The sequence below is a fragment of the Callorhinchus milii genome, unplaced genomic scaffold (genome assembly GCF_018977255.1).
Source record: "Callorhinchus milii isolate IMCB2004 unplaced genomic scaffold, IMCB_Cmil_1.0 Scaffold2, whole genome shotgun sequence".
Lineage (NCBI taxonomy): Eukaryota > Metazoa > Chordata > Chondrichthyes > Chimaeriformes > Callorhinchidae > Callorhinchus > Callorhinchus milii.
Window position 1 is genome coordinate 63868125 of NW_024704743.1, and position 16384 is coordinate 63884508.

General features: G+C 38.0%; 1 protein-coding gene across 1 annotated transcript in view; it reads right to left on the reverse strand.

The window, feature by feature from the left end:
• Positions 1-16384, reverse strand: part of mocos (molybdenum cofactor sulfurase) — a 155383-nt gene that overhangs the window by 54329 nt on the left and 84670 nt on the right. The window contains exons 6-8 of the mRNA XM_007897447.2: positions 14807-15006; positions 7899-8015; positions 1635-2078 (exon numbers count right to left, since the gene is read on the reverse strand). Coding sequence (XP_007895638.1) covers positions 1635-2078; positions 7899-8015; positions 14807-15006 — 761 coding nt within the window. The remainder of the gene's footprint in view (positions 1-1634; positions 2079-7898; positions 8016-14806; positions 15007-16384) is intronic.

Genomic DNA, 16384 nt, shown 5'->3' on the forward strand with positions numbered 1-16384 from the left:
GATTGATAGATTTCTTGTAGATAAAAGGATTAAGGGATATGAGGTTAAGGTGGGTAGGTGGAGTTAGAATAGATCAGCCATGATTTTATTGAATTGGCAGGGCAGGCTAGATGGGCCAAATGGCCTACTCCTGTTCCTAATTCTTATGTTCTTATGTTCTTAATGCTTGGCAAAAGCATAGAGTTCTGGGATAATTACTGGCAGGTCTTGTGATGCCGTTTCATCACAAACTTATAGAAGATGACAACTGTCAGTCTGTGAATTAGGCGGTCAGGACCAAAAGTTACAAAAAATCAAGGATGAATTGAGCAGTTGAAGTGCAAAAACACAATCTGAAACATGTAAAACCTTCCAACTGTGTCCCTGGGTAGAAAATTCAAAAAATCAGTGGAAAAAAAGGCCTCAGGGTACCTAGAGTAGAGCAAAAGCAACAACTTTGATCTGTTATTTTTTATAAAAGAAATGCAGCACATAGTGCTAAGCTTTAAGTAAAGCATAGTTCTTGATTATGAACTAATCTTTGCATAGTTTTCCCTATTGTTTGATCAATTATATTGTAATTGCTGTAAAGTACTTACTATGTTTGTCTTATTAGTATTTCATTCATGTAATATCGTACATTGGTGTTTCAAGCAACCACTTAACATTGAATGTAAGCAAATGTAGATTAATTCTGCATGGAGTTTGTTTAGAGTTAAGTATAGGTTTGTGCCAGTGAAAGCATTAAGGAGATGGAAAAATATTAAAAATCAAAGTAGCAATTTATAAAGGATTTATAAACACAGCCAAAGATTTTAGATCCTGTTTTTTGGGATAATTTCTTAGCTTTTTCCTGGGTATTTTGAAAGTGCTTCGCTAACATCACCAAGTATCAAACTCACACCCATCACCTCAGTTCTCACCAAATTCATTGTCTCTTTGAATATCAGTAGATCAGTTTCAAGGCTCTTAACTTCATCTATAAATCCCAGTACTTTCTCATCTCTCCGACTTCTCGTACCCCACTCCTCTGCTCGGTCCCACCACTTGGCAAACTCCAGCCTGCTATGCATTCCCTGCTCTCTCCACCACACCATCGGTGGTGCAGCCTTCAGATATAATACCCCTGACCTCTGGAAATCCCTCTCTTCCCCTTTGTTTGGCTTTCTTCCTATCTATCTTTAACTTCTGCCTTAAAAAACGATTTCTTCAAACACATCTATAGCCACCCTCTTTTCACCCATTCCCTCTCCTTTGCTTGGTGTCCAATCCCATCTTTGTAAAACTCTCTGAGATGTTAGCCTATGTGAAGGGTGCTATATAAATGCAAGTTGTTGATGTCAGTCTTCAAAATTTGGCTCACGTTCCAACTCTTCTGGAAGGAGAATAGTAGTACTTTGATGGTTATAAAAAGTAATAATAATGCTGGGTACTCCCTGGATCCCCACAAGGTGGGAAATGTAATGTGGCAGTAGTAAAGCAGTGCACAAAATACTGTAAAATTTAAAATCAAAAGAGCACCAAATACTATTTATTTTCCTCATAATGAAACAAGATTGTAAATGAGGAAAATATCACAGAACTGATTAACCATCATCAGCCATTGGTTATTGTTTGGATAGAGTACTTTGGAAACAGTAAGATTTCCTACCCACCTCAAATGCAGCACAGGACTTGACTGGGTACAGGTAGATGTTGGTAAGAGTTACTGACTGACAGTCAGAATTGATTAATTCTTCATGGTTTTCATGGATATAGCTGTTCAACTTTGATTGACTCTCTGAAACGTGACAATTTGGAAGAATCTGAATTCTGGCAGAATTCCGTTCTCTTTGACTGACTTCCTGGTCTTCTATCTTTCTTTTATCTGTGTGATTCTCGGTCCAAAATCCACATCTCTCCTTCATTATTTCAGTTCCTGACAAGTTAGACAGGATGGTTTTGTCAAAGCAGACTGGATTCTTCACAAAAGAATCGATGATGAACCTTAAGAATCTTTGTGCATCTTCAAATGTGGACATGTAGCCAAAGGATATTCTGACTGATCCAGTGGGGAGGCCATCAATCAGATCCATAGAATCCCCACAGATGTGGCCAGCCTGTTGGAAATAATGGAATAGTTTAGTCATCCACATAACAATTTCGGATGGTATAAAATATGGAAACACACTGACATTTTATGTATACAATCAGAAATGCAAGTTTCTTAAACATTGGATACCTATCACAAACAAATAGCTTGATGTCGAAGAATTGAAAATTGAACATTTCTGGCAGAAAGTTTGTTACTGTTATTGAATCTTGCACATAGCCCCAAATAGCAGTCTGCAACATGTTCCGTGCTTATAAAACAATAAGGGATTTAAATTAAGCTTCAAGAAGCAAATTATGCAACTTCAGTTACGCTGCATTTTTGGAACAAACTCCAGATTCTAAATCCTTCAAAAAAGAAGAAAGTATCTGATTGAGAAAGGCATTTGGGTGAATAGTTCAAATAGAGATGGAAAGATTTGATCGTATTTCCCCTCCACCACCCTCTTGTCTCCCATCCCCAGCTTGGGTACCAAGCCAGTATCGTTAAGTGCCTTGGGGTGTTTTCCTGACGTAAAAGGTGCTATATCGATGTAAATTTGTAGTGTATTGTAATGCAGCACTTCACTGTTTCCAAATCCATGACCCAGGACTTGAATCTATGATCCTCTGACCGAGAGTTCCAACTGAGACACGCTGACACTTACACCTTTAAATATATTTAATCCAAAAATACAGTATCAAAAGAGCTAAATGTCAAAGAAACGAACATATATATATATGTGGCTAAAATGTACAGGACGAATAAAGGCACAACATTTAAAGTCTACTCTTCTGAGATAAAATGAATAGGAAACTAAATAGGAAATAGGACACAGACCCAGTCACTCTTATGTCAGGTATAGTATGGATCAAATGCAGAGTGAACTTTCATTTATTCTGTCCCAACAATATGTCAAGTGAACTTTATCCTGACCCAGCAATATGTCTTAACTGCAACTTCAAAAGATGACTCCTGCTGGGCCAATGCAAATTAATTAATTTCCTTCATAAACCATCTCTCTGAAGTTTATTACCAACTTACTGCCAAAAAGTGCAAAATACACTTTTTTCCTATCAGTCTACAACCACTAAAATCTGTGTTCATACACTGTGCAACCCTAAAACATTTGATCCCATTAGTCCATGCCAATGTTTATGCTCAACATGACTTTCCACTCATTTGAATCCCCTCTCCCTTTCCCGCTTCCCTATTGTTTGATATCAATTATGTTGTAATTGCTGTAAAGTACGTGCTGTGTTTGCCTTATTAGTATTTCATTCATGTAATATTGTACATTGTTGTTTCAACCAACCACTTAACATTGAATGTAAGCAAATGTAGATTTAATTCTGCATGGAGTTTGCTCAGATTTAAGTGTAGGTTTGTTCCAGTGAAAGCATTAAGGAGTTGGAACAATATTAAAAATCAAAGTAGCAATTTATAAAATATTTATAAATACAGCTAAAGATTTTACACCCTGAGGTGTCTATTAGGCTGTGTTGGATACATTAGCTCCCCAGGATTACCTTGGAATATAGCAAATATTTATGTGCTGTCACTACCAGGAAATAAAATAAGGGAATAAACCTGAAACATGTAAAACTCTCCAATAATAATCCTTGCAATTGATATAGCACATTATCGCATTTCAAAGCACTTCAAAGAGTAATTCTGTAAAGTGTAGTGACTTTATACTTATAGCTGAACATGGTAGCAAATTTGTGCACAGCAACAACAAATTACACTTGTAGAGCACCCTTCACGTCAGAAAGACTGTGAGTTGGGGTCAGGAGGGGTGGAGGGCATAATTGCCTTGGCCACCCTCATTCAAAGGATGACAATGCAGCACTCTAGCACTGGATTTGAGCGTTAGCCAAGTGTTCCAAGGGAGTTGTGGGGCTTAAACCCACAACCTTCTGACTCAGGGGGGGAGTGTTTCTATGGAGCCAGCTTGACACCAAATCTTATCCAGTGACACTTTAAAGGTATGAAATGGCATTAGAGTGACTAAAACTATTTCATAATTGATTATAGTCACTTTGGTAATGGGAAATAATTATTTAAATTGCTCCTTCTTTGAAAGTGCTTTCGTCGTTGGATACACTAGATATGACTGGATATGCTTCATAAAAATGTTTGTCGCAATTATTCTTGAAATCGGAATTTTTATCAGAAAATGTTAAGTGTACATTACTGCTGTTGCCATTGACAAATATGGATGCGGAATGCTGGAGTAAGAAACTGCAGACATTTCTCAGTGCTTAAAAGTAACCTTGTAGCCTTGAGCCATAGAAAGATAAAATAACTTACAGGGTGGGGGGGAAACCATTTATAATTTCTTCTCAGCATCATGAGGTAGCTGTGCTACAGGGCTTAAAGCTCATTTAACTGGTACGTGTAACATTTTCTCTGCACTTGGATTGCTCCCCATTTTCTCCTTTGAGAACACTAATGCCTCTTCTAATTTCCTCTGTAAAAGTCGATTCCTCAGAGTGCAGTTTTGGTGTTGGAGTTAAAAGTGAAGCTGGTTACTGTCACTAACAAATCCAATTATAGTGATCGTTTTATCTAACTGTAATATGTGAAATATAACGCTGTTGAGCTAACAAATTAAGGGCTTCTGAGTATAAAGAAAAGAGGTGCGAAGAGAAAAATGACTAAGAGATAATCCACCCTGAGCAGCACACACAAGACAAGACTATAAACATCTCACGTGCTGGTTTCATGTTATGGCCACAGGCCATGGTGTTCAAACTCAGCATGCACAAAATCTATGCAAAGTGCTTCATCCTAACTAGATAATTCAGCTTTTACCACATAGAACACCACATATAAAAACTATTTTGCACTTTCTTATTTTTATTTATGTTATTAGTACAGTTGCCAAATATAAAAAGTAATAGCATCTATACACAGAAAACTACACGGAAAATAATATTATGATGATAGGAACAAAGAAAATAAATTGGAAAGTGTTACTACAAGGTACTTGGTTCCCAATAAGAACACCTTGCTAATATTGTAATAGTTGGAAGCCATAAGTCCAAAAAGTCAGAGGAGAGACATTTAATTAAAAGCTAGTTATGGATGAGGTAGAGCAAGTGAGGATTTATGTCCTCAAAGAATGAGACAAAATAAGTGAGGATTGTGTCCTCAGTGACTGAGTGTGTCATTCTGGCTCATCTGATAGCACTTTTACCTCTTGAGTCAACCTCTTGGGTTCAAGCCCCATGTCAGAACCTGAAACTTATATAGTCAAAGTTGACACTCCACTGCAGTGTTGGGAGTGTGCTGCATTGTCAGATGAGACCTTAAACCGAGGCCCCATCTGCCTGTTCAGGTGAACGTTAAAGATCCAATGGCACTATTTGAAAAGAGAAAGGAGTTTCTCCCAGTGTCCTGACTAACAATCCAACAATTCCCAAATAAAAGTGGTCATTCACTACATTGCTGTTTGTGGGAACTGCTTTGTGCTAATTGGCTGCTGCATTTACCCACTAAACATTGAATCATTCCACTTTATATCCCATAAAGCGCTTTGGGACGTTCTCCTGACATGAAAGGAGCTATACCATTTTAAGGATAATTATCATGATTATGATTTTTTAAAAACACTTAAATAAGGGTCTGTGTTATTTTGGTACGTTTTTAGCAAAAGTTGCAGTATTTAACTCTCCAGATTCCATTATTAGCTATCCATATATCAGGCTTGATCGTTTTCCCTTCAGAGTTGGAAAAAAAGAATGCTAAAAAAGATAGGAAGAAATAATCCTGGTAGGCAGAACTAAGTTTATCAGAGATATTTCTGATCACAGGAAAGAAAGTGGAGTCCTGTAGCTCAGTGGTTAGAGCACTCGCTTTGCAAGCGAGAGACCTGAGTTCAATTCCAGGCAGAGCAAAACCTTGGGCAAGTTTCCTTACTCCACACACCTAATAATAATCCCTCCAAAACCAAAAACAATAATAAATTGGTCATTTTCAATCCACGACTGTTTGTGGGACATTGCTGTGCGCAATTGGCTGCCGCGTTCGCCCACAAATATACAGTCAATTCACTTTACAGTATATTCTGTGAAGCGCTTTGGGACGTCCTCCCGACGTGAAAAGCGCTATATCAAATGCAAGGATTATTATTGTTATTATTATTATAGAATAATCTATTTGTATTCCGGTTACTTTTTTGTAATAATAATACTTTTATTTGATAACACTTATAAATGTCAAATGTAGTGACTGTTTATTTGTAGGTAAATGTGGCAGCCAATTTGTACACAGTGGGTCCCACAAGCAACCTTGAAGTGAATGACCAATTTCACTTTCTGATTGATGACTAAGACAACAACAACAACAAGATTCCATTTATAAAGCGCCTTTCACGTCAGGAGGACGTCCCGAGGCGCTGCACAGTTGGGTCATGACCCGAGCAGGGGGAAATGGTCAAGGTGAGGGGAGGGGAGGGAGCGAGGAGGGGGGAAATGGTCAGGGTGAGGGGAGGGATGGGAGGGAGCGAGAAGGGGGAAGAGAGTCGAGAGGGGAGCTGAAGGCACGGTCAAAGAGAAAGGTTTTGAGACCGGCCTTGAAGGAGGAGAGGGAGGAAGCAAGGCGAAGGCACTGGGGGATAGAGTTCCAGAGCTCGGGCTGAGAGGCTGAAGGCCCGACCACCAATGGTAGGGCGATTGGGGCGGGGGACGTGGAGCAGACCGGAGCCGGAGGAATGGAGGGTACGGGCAGGTAGGTAGGGGGATAGTAGGTCGGAGAGGTAGGAGGGAGCAAGGCCGTGAATGGCCTTGTAGGTGAGGATGAGGATCTTGAAATCAATCCTCTGGGGGATGGGGAGCCAGTGGAGGCGAGCGAGGGTGGGAGTGATGTGGTCCCGAAGCCTGGTGCCCGAAGACACTAAAAGAGACTTCCTAGTCTTTCCAAATAGTGTCATGGGATCTTTAAAGTCCACCTGAACAAACTGAAGGAATCTTGGTTTAAGTCTCATACAAAGAACAGCATCTTGACACTACACTGCACTATCAACTTAGACTGTGACCTCAAAGTCCCAGTGTAGGGCTTGAGCCAGATGTGGACTTGCTACCTACTGAGCCAAGCCTACATCTCAGATATTTAGCAGAAAGTCAAAAAGAAAACACAAATAAGTGTAAAAATAGTCCTTGTAATTGTTGATAGAGCGTAACACATGAAAATACCTCAAAGTGTTTCACAAGTAATTACTACCATGTTTAGTGACTTTGTATCTGTAGGCAAATGTCACAGCCATTTTGTGCACAGCAAGGTTTCAAAATACTGACAGTGTTAATACAGGACTGTTGGTCAGATCACTGGGAAAAGCGTCCTTCTCTTTTTGAAAGGTGTCATGTAATCTTTAACATGCGCCTTAACAGACAAAACGAGAACTCAATTTTAATCGCTCTTTCAACAGACAGCTCCCATAACAATGGAAACAAATTACCCAGGAGACAGAAAATCTTATGTATCTATGCATTTCAAGAAAAGACCACGTTCAGTTACAGTATTTTGTATAAATTGGTAAATTACCGACTCAGAATTCCATTATCAATGTTTGTGTGCTGTGGTGCATCTAAAATAACAATTCTCCAATGTGCACTCTTGCACTTCACATATGTCAGGAAGACTGAACTCAAGATGTTCAAATTTTTAATGTCATAAGTAGTTTTCTAAAAAAAACACTCCAGCTTTCTGGCTCAAAATGGAATCATCAGCTTTCAGCCTTCCTTTCAGGGATTTCTGGTTTTAAGTCAAAATCATTACCAAAAAGATAGGAAACCTCAACTCAGTCTTGCATGCTGAAATACAAACAAGCTGAACTAACGCTCACCTGTAGGTTCTTTCTGACATCTTCATTACTGATTCCTAGGTGTTGTTGACAGCTTCCAGTGTTACAAAAACAACCCGTGCGGAGATGGATGTTGTACAAACTCGCCATCCTATCCACCTGTAAGAGTGAATCAATTTAATGTCATAAACCTGAATGTCTCTGTACAAACCTAATAAAGTAAGAAGGATTAAGGAAGCTAAAACATTTTTTGGGCTTATTTTAGGCTTAAGGGGTTGGAGGCCAGAGGGTCCTCTATTTCAAGTAATTAGAAAATAGAATAGAATAGCAACAACGATATCCAATGTGAACTGAGAGTTTCTTTACCATGAGTGAAAGAGATGGTAAGGATACCAAGAACTAAATGAAAAAGTACTACACTGGAGAAGGGAAAGAACATTTTATTTGATCAGCCTGGTGCTTGACAGATGCAGAAAACCATCAACGTGCTTGAGAGTATCCAAACCAGACTTAAGAGTTCCACATGGGCATGCCATCTATGGATGGAAGTTTCCCTATGTCTGGAATGGAATGTGTACTCTCACCTGGAGGTACGTACTATTCTTACCTCATTCTGGAAAGTGTTAGGGTGGTAGGAGCCAAGACTTGGGAACCCTAGAGTGTGCATTGAGTATTGCAGCTGAATGACAGGTCAGTGTGGGAAGAAGTCCTTCTTTCCTGTAGATGCTTTCCTTTTTTTAAAACCTAAATTCACCTCATTGCTTGGTCCTGGACTTCACAAATGGTTTCAGGAAACAATAATTGTTGCATTTTATATTGTGCCTTATCATAGCATCAAAACATCTCAAAGTGTTTCGCAGGACTTACTGTAAAATCTTAGTGATTGTGTATTTGTAGGCAAATGTGGCAGCCAATTTACTCATGGCAATATCCCACAAACAGCCATGAAGTGAATGACATTTTGCTGGGGAAGATGGTCAGTTCTGGCCAGAACACTGAGAGAAACTCCCTTCTCTTTATGAATAGTGCCTTGGGATCTTTAGTATCCAGTTTAACAGGCTTACATCAGTTTTGATGTCTCAATGAAATACTGAAATAGTGTCTCTGACAAATGGAGCACTCCCCTAGCACTACACTGGAGTGTCAGCCTGGCTCTAGACTATGAGCTCAAAGTCCCAATGTGATACTTGAACCCACAACCTTCTAACTGGTAGGTGAGAATAGTAAAAACTGAGCTAAGACTGATACTTTTATCTCTCCACCGCATCCCGATTAACTCAGAATCTAAAGGAGAACCTTTTGCATACATGTCATATACCACAAGCTTAACCAGCATTAGCACTTTGCTTTCACTGAAGAAAAACAAGAACAATCATAATGACTTTTTGCGCTTCCTCAGCATGTCTCGAGCCCATTGTTCAAGCAAAGGATGGTGACCACTACTTCAGTTACTGATATAAATTAACAAATTGTCATGGATGACCCTTGTATTTTCCAATTGATATCTTCAACGTTTCAAGCTATGCAGAGCCATAATAGCTTTGGACCACTCGCCATGATGTCCCACTGAGTGTCTCAGTGTTCAAGATGGTGAGAGCAGTGCATGATCTTCCCCATCGACAGCACAACATAATCTACAAGCATGAGTGTCACAAGTGATACAGAGAAACTATTTCTTCTGGTGGGGGAATCTAGAACAAAGGGACATGATCTTAAAATTAGAGCTAGGCCATTTAGGAGTGAAATCAGAAGGCAGTTTTACACCCAAGGCCAATGGAAATCTGAAACTCTCTCCCCCAAAAAGCTGTGGATGCTGGATCCATTCACATCTTCAAGACTGAGGTGGATAGATATTTGTTAGGTCAGGGTATCAAGGGATACGGGGCAAGGGCAGGGGGCGGCTAATTGGAGTTGAGGTACAGATCAACCATTATAGAATAACTGAACAGCCTTGAGGGGCTGAATGGCATACTCCTATTTCTATGTTTCCATGTATTAAAAATGTCTGGAACAGATCTACCAAGTCCATCTCTCCCGATGCCACTCAATACGTTGTTGATGAATACCTTAAATAAAGTGGGCGACAATGGACAACCTTGCTTTCCTTCCATGGAAGTGGAATTGCACTGGACAGTGTACAGCATTTCAGACCCGAGCTGGGGTCAGGGGGGGGGAGAAGGGAGGGGAGGGGAAGGGGGGTGACCGTTGGCATGGTCGAAGAGGAGGGTTTTGAGGCACACACAAAAAAAATGTTTGTTTTACACACACCATTTACCCCTACAGTAGTGAAGCTCCTGGCCTAAAAACAACACGAGGCACTTCTTTGTTTCTGATTCAGGAAGGAGCCAGACCACATAAAACCAAGAATTTGTTTACTGCTATCAGTCTGTTTTTCATCACTAGATAATGAAAATCCAAGAAGAACAGCTCAAAATCACATGGATTGTGCAATATTTCTAATCAAATGCAGACAGTAAATAATTCTGGCCTTATATAATATAATTTTCAATGCATTAAAAAAACTTTAATCTATTTGAAGCAGACCAAAAGCATGGACTGCTAGATTAGAATTGTCTGCACATTTGTACAATTTAATAAAATTACCTTTAAATTTGTCACCCAACTCAAGAGAGGTTAGAAAATGCAAAATTCTTACACTTAAAGTCTTGGTCATTACCATAATGTATTTACTTGATCACAGATTTTACAAATTGTTTTCAGTTCTACTTTCTGTAACATGACTGCTGACTATGACAGATCATTTTCATAAAGCTCCTGCCTACGTTTTTTTTCCATCTGCACAAACTTTGAATGGATATTTTTGAATATACGAGAATGTTATATACTCAAGGCCGAGATAATTATGCAAAGTAAAATTCATCATTTATTGGAATATATCAATGCAAACATATTCAACAATTTGGTATGTATGGGGCATATGCTATAGTGCCAATAAACCTGCAGTTGAAGGCAATATTAAAAACATAAAATGCACCAAAAGACGAACATAATTAAGTGTTAAAGAAATTTTCAAACAATGTTTCCATTGGTTACAAAGTGTAGCCTTGTACAATAATGAATTTCTAATTTTCAAGAAATCAGTCACATATTTCATGAATGAAAACTGTGGAATTTGAATATAATTCAAAGCAGAAAGCTGAATAATAATTTTGCTTATAATATCAGAAAGGACAAATATCAAATGAAAACAAAACTTTTCTTCAAATTGTTTGTTTAACAACAGACTAAAATCCCCAATCCACTTCACACAGCATAAAGTGACGAAAAAGTCTATTTGCTGTATAATTGTGAAGATAATTAACATCTTCAAAATTTACAAGGCCACCATTATGAATTTAAAATCATAATCAATGAGTTTGGTTAACCTTCATTGATGTATCTCCAGTTATAAAGAACAAGTGATGCTTTGCAGGATATTTTTCCTTNAAAAAAAGGAAACTTCACTGAAATGCTGATGAATATTACTGTGGAAGAGAGAATTACATCACAACAGCATTCAGATTCTATTTTCAATCTAATTTGTTTGCTAATTTAACAATAGTTACTGCATTTTAAAGTAGTTAATTGAGTGAAGTGTTTTGAATTGTTTTGGTATGTTAAAGAACAAGTGCAACGACTGCATTATTATTCTTTTACTTCCTTTAATAAATCACCTACAGGGATTTCTTAAACTATTTTAGGTTCATATCTTATATGCACTTACGATTCATAACAGCACTTTTTTTAATTCCCCATAGTAAAAGGAGTTGAAATGTTTGCAAGCTCTTATTGAATACTGTGCTCTTGGCAATAATTAAAGAAATGCTCAAGGAGGAAAAAAGGATCAGTCACCAGAAAACTGATGTCATGGCAGTATTATTGCAGGCATTTGCCATCATCTTTAAATGCCACTAGTGCATTTTCAAACACTCCACAGTATTTACAAAGCATGCTTCTAACGTCAAACCATAGATATCATTACAGGAACTGAAATAAAACTGCAATGTTTTGACTAAATACATAGAAATGATGCCAATCTCCCTTCCTCCCGCCAGAAGTATTTAGCATCAGTAGCACAGTATAGTCTTCTTAATGTCATTGCCAACTAAGCAGTTATTAGGAGAGTTGAGGATTAAGTTGAGGAGAAATTCTCTGTTCTTCCTCTCTCCCTTTAGTCCAAATTGAGACAAAATTTCAGCCCAAGGTTTAACCCCACCCCCCGAAATGCTTCTTTAAAACAGACTTGCCTATTGATGTTTAATCCTTACGTCATTTCTGAATGATCTGGGGAAGTGTAAGGCCTAGGGATTAAATTGCTGACATCAGTGTGTAAATTGTACTCAAGCAGCAGAGCACATAACTCTCTAATAAAACAGCAGCACATCCTGTTACTTGGCAACAATAAGCATCTGCTGCAAAAATCCATAAATGAATACGGAATGGAAAAGACCTTTAGAATATCATCTTTTGTTTATCTCATTAAACTTTCTAGAATTTCCTAATTAGTTTATTGGAATCATTTGTGAAATTACTTCTAATTTCTCATAAACATAATTCTTTCTACACCATAATAAAGAACTCACCTGAAAGCTCACAATTCTGCTGTGCAAAAGGTAGTCTCAAGAACACAGTCCATATTATTAACTAATAATAATAATCCTTGCATTTGATGTAGGGCCTTATCATGTCTTTGAGATGTCTCAAACCAGAATATACTGTAAAGTGAATTGACTGTATATTTTGTGGGCGAAAATAGGTATCTTGTGAGGTTATATTTGATTAGACAATATAATAAAGTTAGAAGATTATTGCAAATTCTAAGATTGCTAATTCTAATTATAGATTTTACTGCACATACATATTGCCAACCAATTTGCTTGTCGCTGGCTCCAATACCAAAAGAAAATGGCCAACATCCAGATCCTGCTGATGTCAATTCTTTGTTCTGCCCATGTACAATGCTGGAATATTAGGCCTAACTGACAATCTACTGACAATAATAATAATAATCCTTGCATTTGATATAGCGCCTTATCATGTTGTCAAGACATCTCAAAGCGTTTCACAGATTAAACTGTAAAGTGAATTGATTGCATATTTTGTGGGCGAAATATTACAATGCACATACACATTTAATGGGGCCCACATCTTATTTTAATTTTCGCCCACAAATACACTTCATTTGGTATAGCACTTTGAGACATCCTCCCAACATGAAAGCACTATACAAAATTAAATGAAACCAGTGCTGTAATAAAATTGTGAATGGTTAAATGGATAGAGCTGCAGCTTATGGACCAGGAACTCGCGAGTTCAAATCTTGGTTTGTGCTGAGTGTACTGGTCTCATGGAGTGGCTAAATTGGCCTTGGCCTTCCAAAGGTTAGGGAGGAGAAAAATCAGCCGGGTTTCCCTGCACCTGGTCCCTCTAATAGCACCCTCAGACACAATGGATCAAATAGCCTTCTTCGGTGCTGTAAATTTCTAAAGCACAATATAAAGCACTGTTGTATATAAAGGACTCAAGCAATCAGAAATATTGGAAATGTGATTGGTTTCTTATCACTACCAGTTAGAATGTAACCTCACTCCTCCAAACATCCCATTATGTCACAGCCTTCAATATTGCAATGAAGTTACAAATCCCTGAGTAAACCAATAGTGAGCAAGCAGTTAATATGATTCAATTACAGATTTTGTGGTGGTATTGCTATTTCCTCCCAAAAATGGCTTTGGAATTTCATACACATAATACCATGGCTTTATTTATTAGACTTCCCAAATTAATTTAGTAATATATTACACCGATTGTGTTTAAATAGGGAGTTTCTCCTCATGACCTGGCCAACAATCACCCAAATAAAATTGGTCAGTTATTCTTTGGCTGTATGTGGGACATTTCTGTGTGCAAATTGGCAGCTACATTTGACCACAATTTTCATAGCCACACCACTTTATAGTGTATCCTGTGAAGTGCTTTGATTCTGATGTAAAAGGTGATATATTAAATGCAAGGATTATTATTAAAACCGCTTCAATCACATTATGGCTATTTGATGTTTTTAGACATTTTGAAAATTACATGTACATGGTTTTGTACATGTAATTCGTATGTACATTTATGTACATACAAATTACATGTACAAGATTGTTTTGCTGGGAGGGTTTTTTTCCAATTATTTGCTCAGAATAGTCATTTTTCAAAGTATAAGTACAATTTTCTACCACTTTTATTGCCGACCGAAACAACAAATAACAGTAATTAGTTGTGAAGCACTTCAAAACGTTTAAGCAGAGTATGGCTCCATAAGCAGGGTAAGGCACTACAAGCAGTGTAGGGCACTATAAGCAGGATAGGGCACTACAATCAGGGTAAGGCACTATAAGCAAGCTACATGATAAGTAAATTATGTCTATGTTTACTTCTTTCTATCTATTTAGAGTAACTCAAGAACAAGAGGACATTCAGCCTGTCGAGTCTGTTCTTAACAGTTTATTAGGTCATGGTAGATTTTTAAATCCCATTTCCTTGTCTTTTCTCTACACCACTTTATATCCATCATTTCCAAATATCTGTATGTCTACCTTTTGAACATTCCCACTGATTCTGCATCAACAGCCTTTTTTGAGCAGCATTTTTCACATTTTACAGCACTCTGTTTCCAGAAATGTCTCCTGACCTCATTTCTAACTGGTTGAGCTCTAATGTTTTAGATCGCTCTCTATCAGAACTCACCTAGTTTGTTAGTTCCCTCCATTATTTAAACACTTTAATGAAACCACCCTTAACGTTCTCAGCTTTAAAGAATAGCCCAAGTTCTACTCAACCTTTGACATAGTTACCTATGTGTGGCCCAAGTTATCTGAATATTCTTTGCAGCAGTGCACACTAAATTAGTTAATTAAATAAGTGCAGAAAACATGAGGTGAAATGGAAACCTAACAACATACCTGAGAGTAACCAACAATATCACCGTTCTCATCGAGTATGTTAAAATTAATGATAGGACCTTGCATGTCTGGGCTTTCAAATTCATTATCTCTATAAATATGTGACACCGGTGCTCCATTCGCGTGTTGCATTCCAGTGAGTACTATGTAGGTATAGTGGACCAGACTAAAGGTATGCAGCATTATATTTTCCATTCCACCTGAGAATAAAACAAAGAAACAGTTTTTAGGATATTACACTCAACAGTGTCATATCACAGTTGGGAGCATAATTAGAAGTACCCTGAATCTGTCAAAGATATTCATTAATTGGTGTAAACCGCACTTTATTTTTGGTCAGATGAGGTCTGACACATGCAGAAAATCATCATCATGCTTAAGAACATCCAAGCCAGACTGAGGGTTCCACAATACCTACACACGGAAATGTCCCTGTGTCTGGAATGGGATGTGAATTCTCAGCTCCACCAAAGATCACTTGGAACCAGAGACCAGTCTTGAATGAAGGAATGTGGAGAAGTTCAATAAGTACAGTCGGTGCTTGTTATAACGCACTTCGGTGAACCCGCAGTATATATTCCAGCTTCTGGCACTGGCTGCTTGTCTTCCTCGGCATAGCCCACAGACACAGACTCGTGGTAACTACTGGTTTCCCAGCAACTGCTAAAAATACTCACCTGAGCAGTTGCCAGCTTCCTGCATTGTACAAATATGTGAGATCAACAGAGATCTGATGAACTGAAACTACTAACTAACTATATTTTGCACCCAAACCATCATTTTGTAACAAGGTTAGACTGTACTTCGTTTCTATTTTTAGAGGAAGGTGAAAGGTGGACTTTCACACCAGAGAATGATGTGAAACAATATCTCCTGTAGCTCAAAATATTAAAAGGTAAACAATATTGAAATGATTAATAGGATTTCAAAATTCTGAAAGCAATTGAAAAAATAAATAATGTAAGGAGATTCCTACGGGTTGGTAACTCGGTAACATTGATCAATATTGTCACTGGAAGAGGTAGGGGATGTTGGAAGAAACATTTTTACGTAAAGGGTTGTTAAAATGTGGAATCCTTTGCAGCAAGCAGCTAACAAAATTCTGATTATTTAACCAGAAATTAGATAAAGAATTCAAGAACAATATCAAAGTGTATGTGAAGGGGACAGAAAATTAGAATTACGATGGTTAGCTCCAGGCCTGAAGCGTTGGGCCAAAGGGCAGAGTGGTCTCCTGTGCTGCAACGTCTGATTCTATATCTCTAGTCCACCTACAAAGTGCACAGTCAGTACACTTGTTAGAAAATATAGGTTTTTACATGTAAACAATTAAGTATATAGAGGAACTTTTAAGAACTTTAACTGTATCATTTAGATAAAATAATGGTAGGTTTGTATACAGCCTTTGTCTAAGTTGACCATGAGGGATGACCTTATTTGGAGGGTTTGCTGTAAATATTATGTTAACAGGCCATCCTGAACTGACTCTGTCTGGTTTGGGTGAAGGACGAAAAGACAAATAATGATTTGTAGTTTGTGCAGACCAACTCCAAATAAGGGCCAGGTCCGCTTAAACTG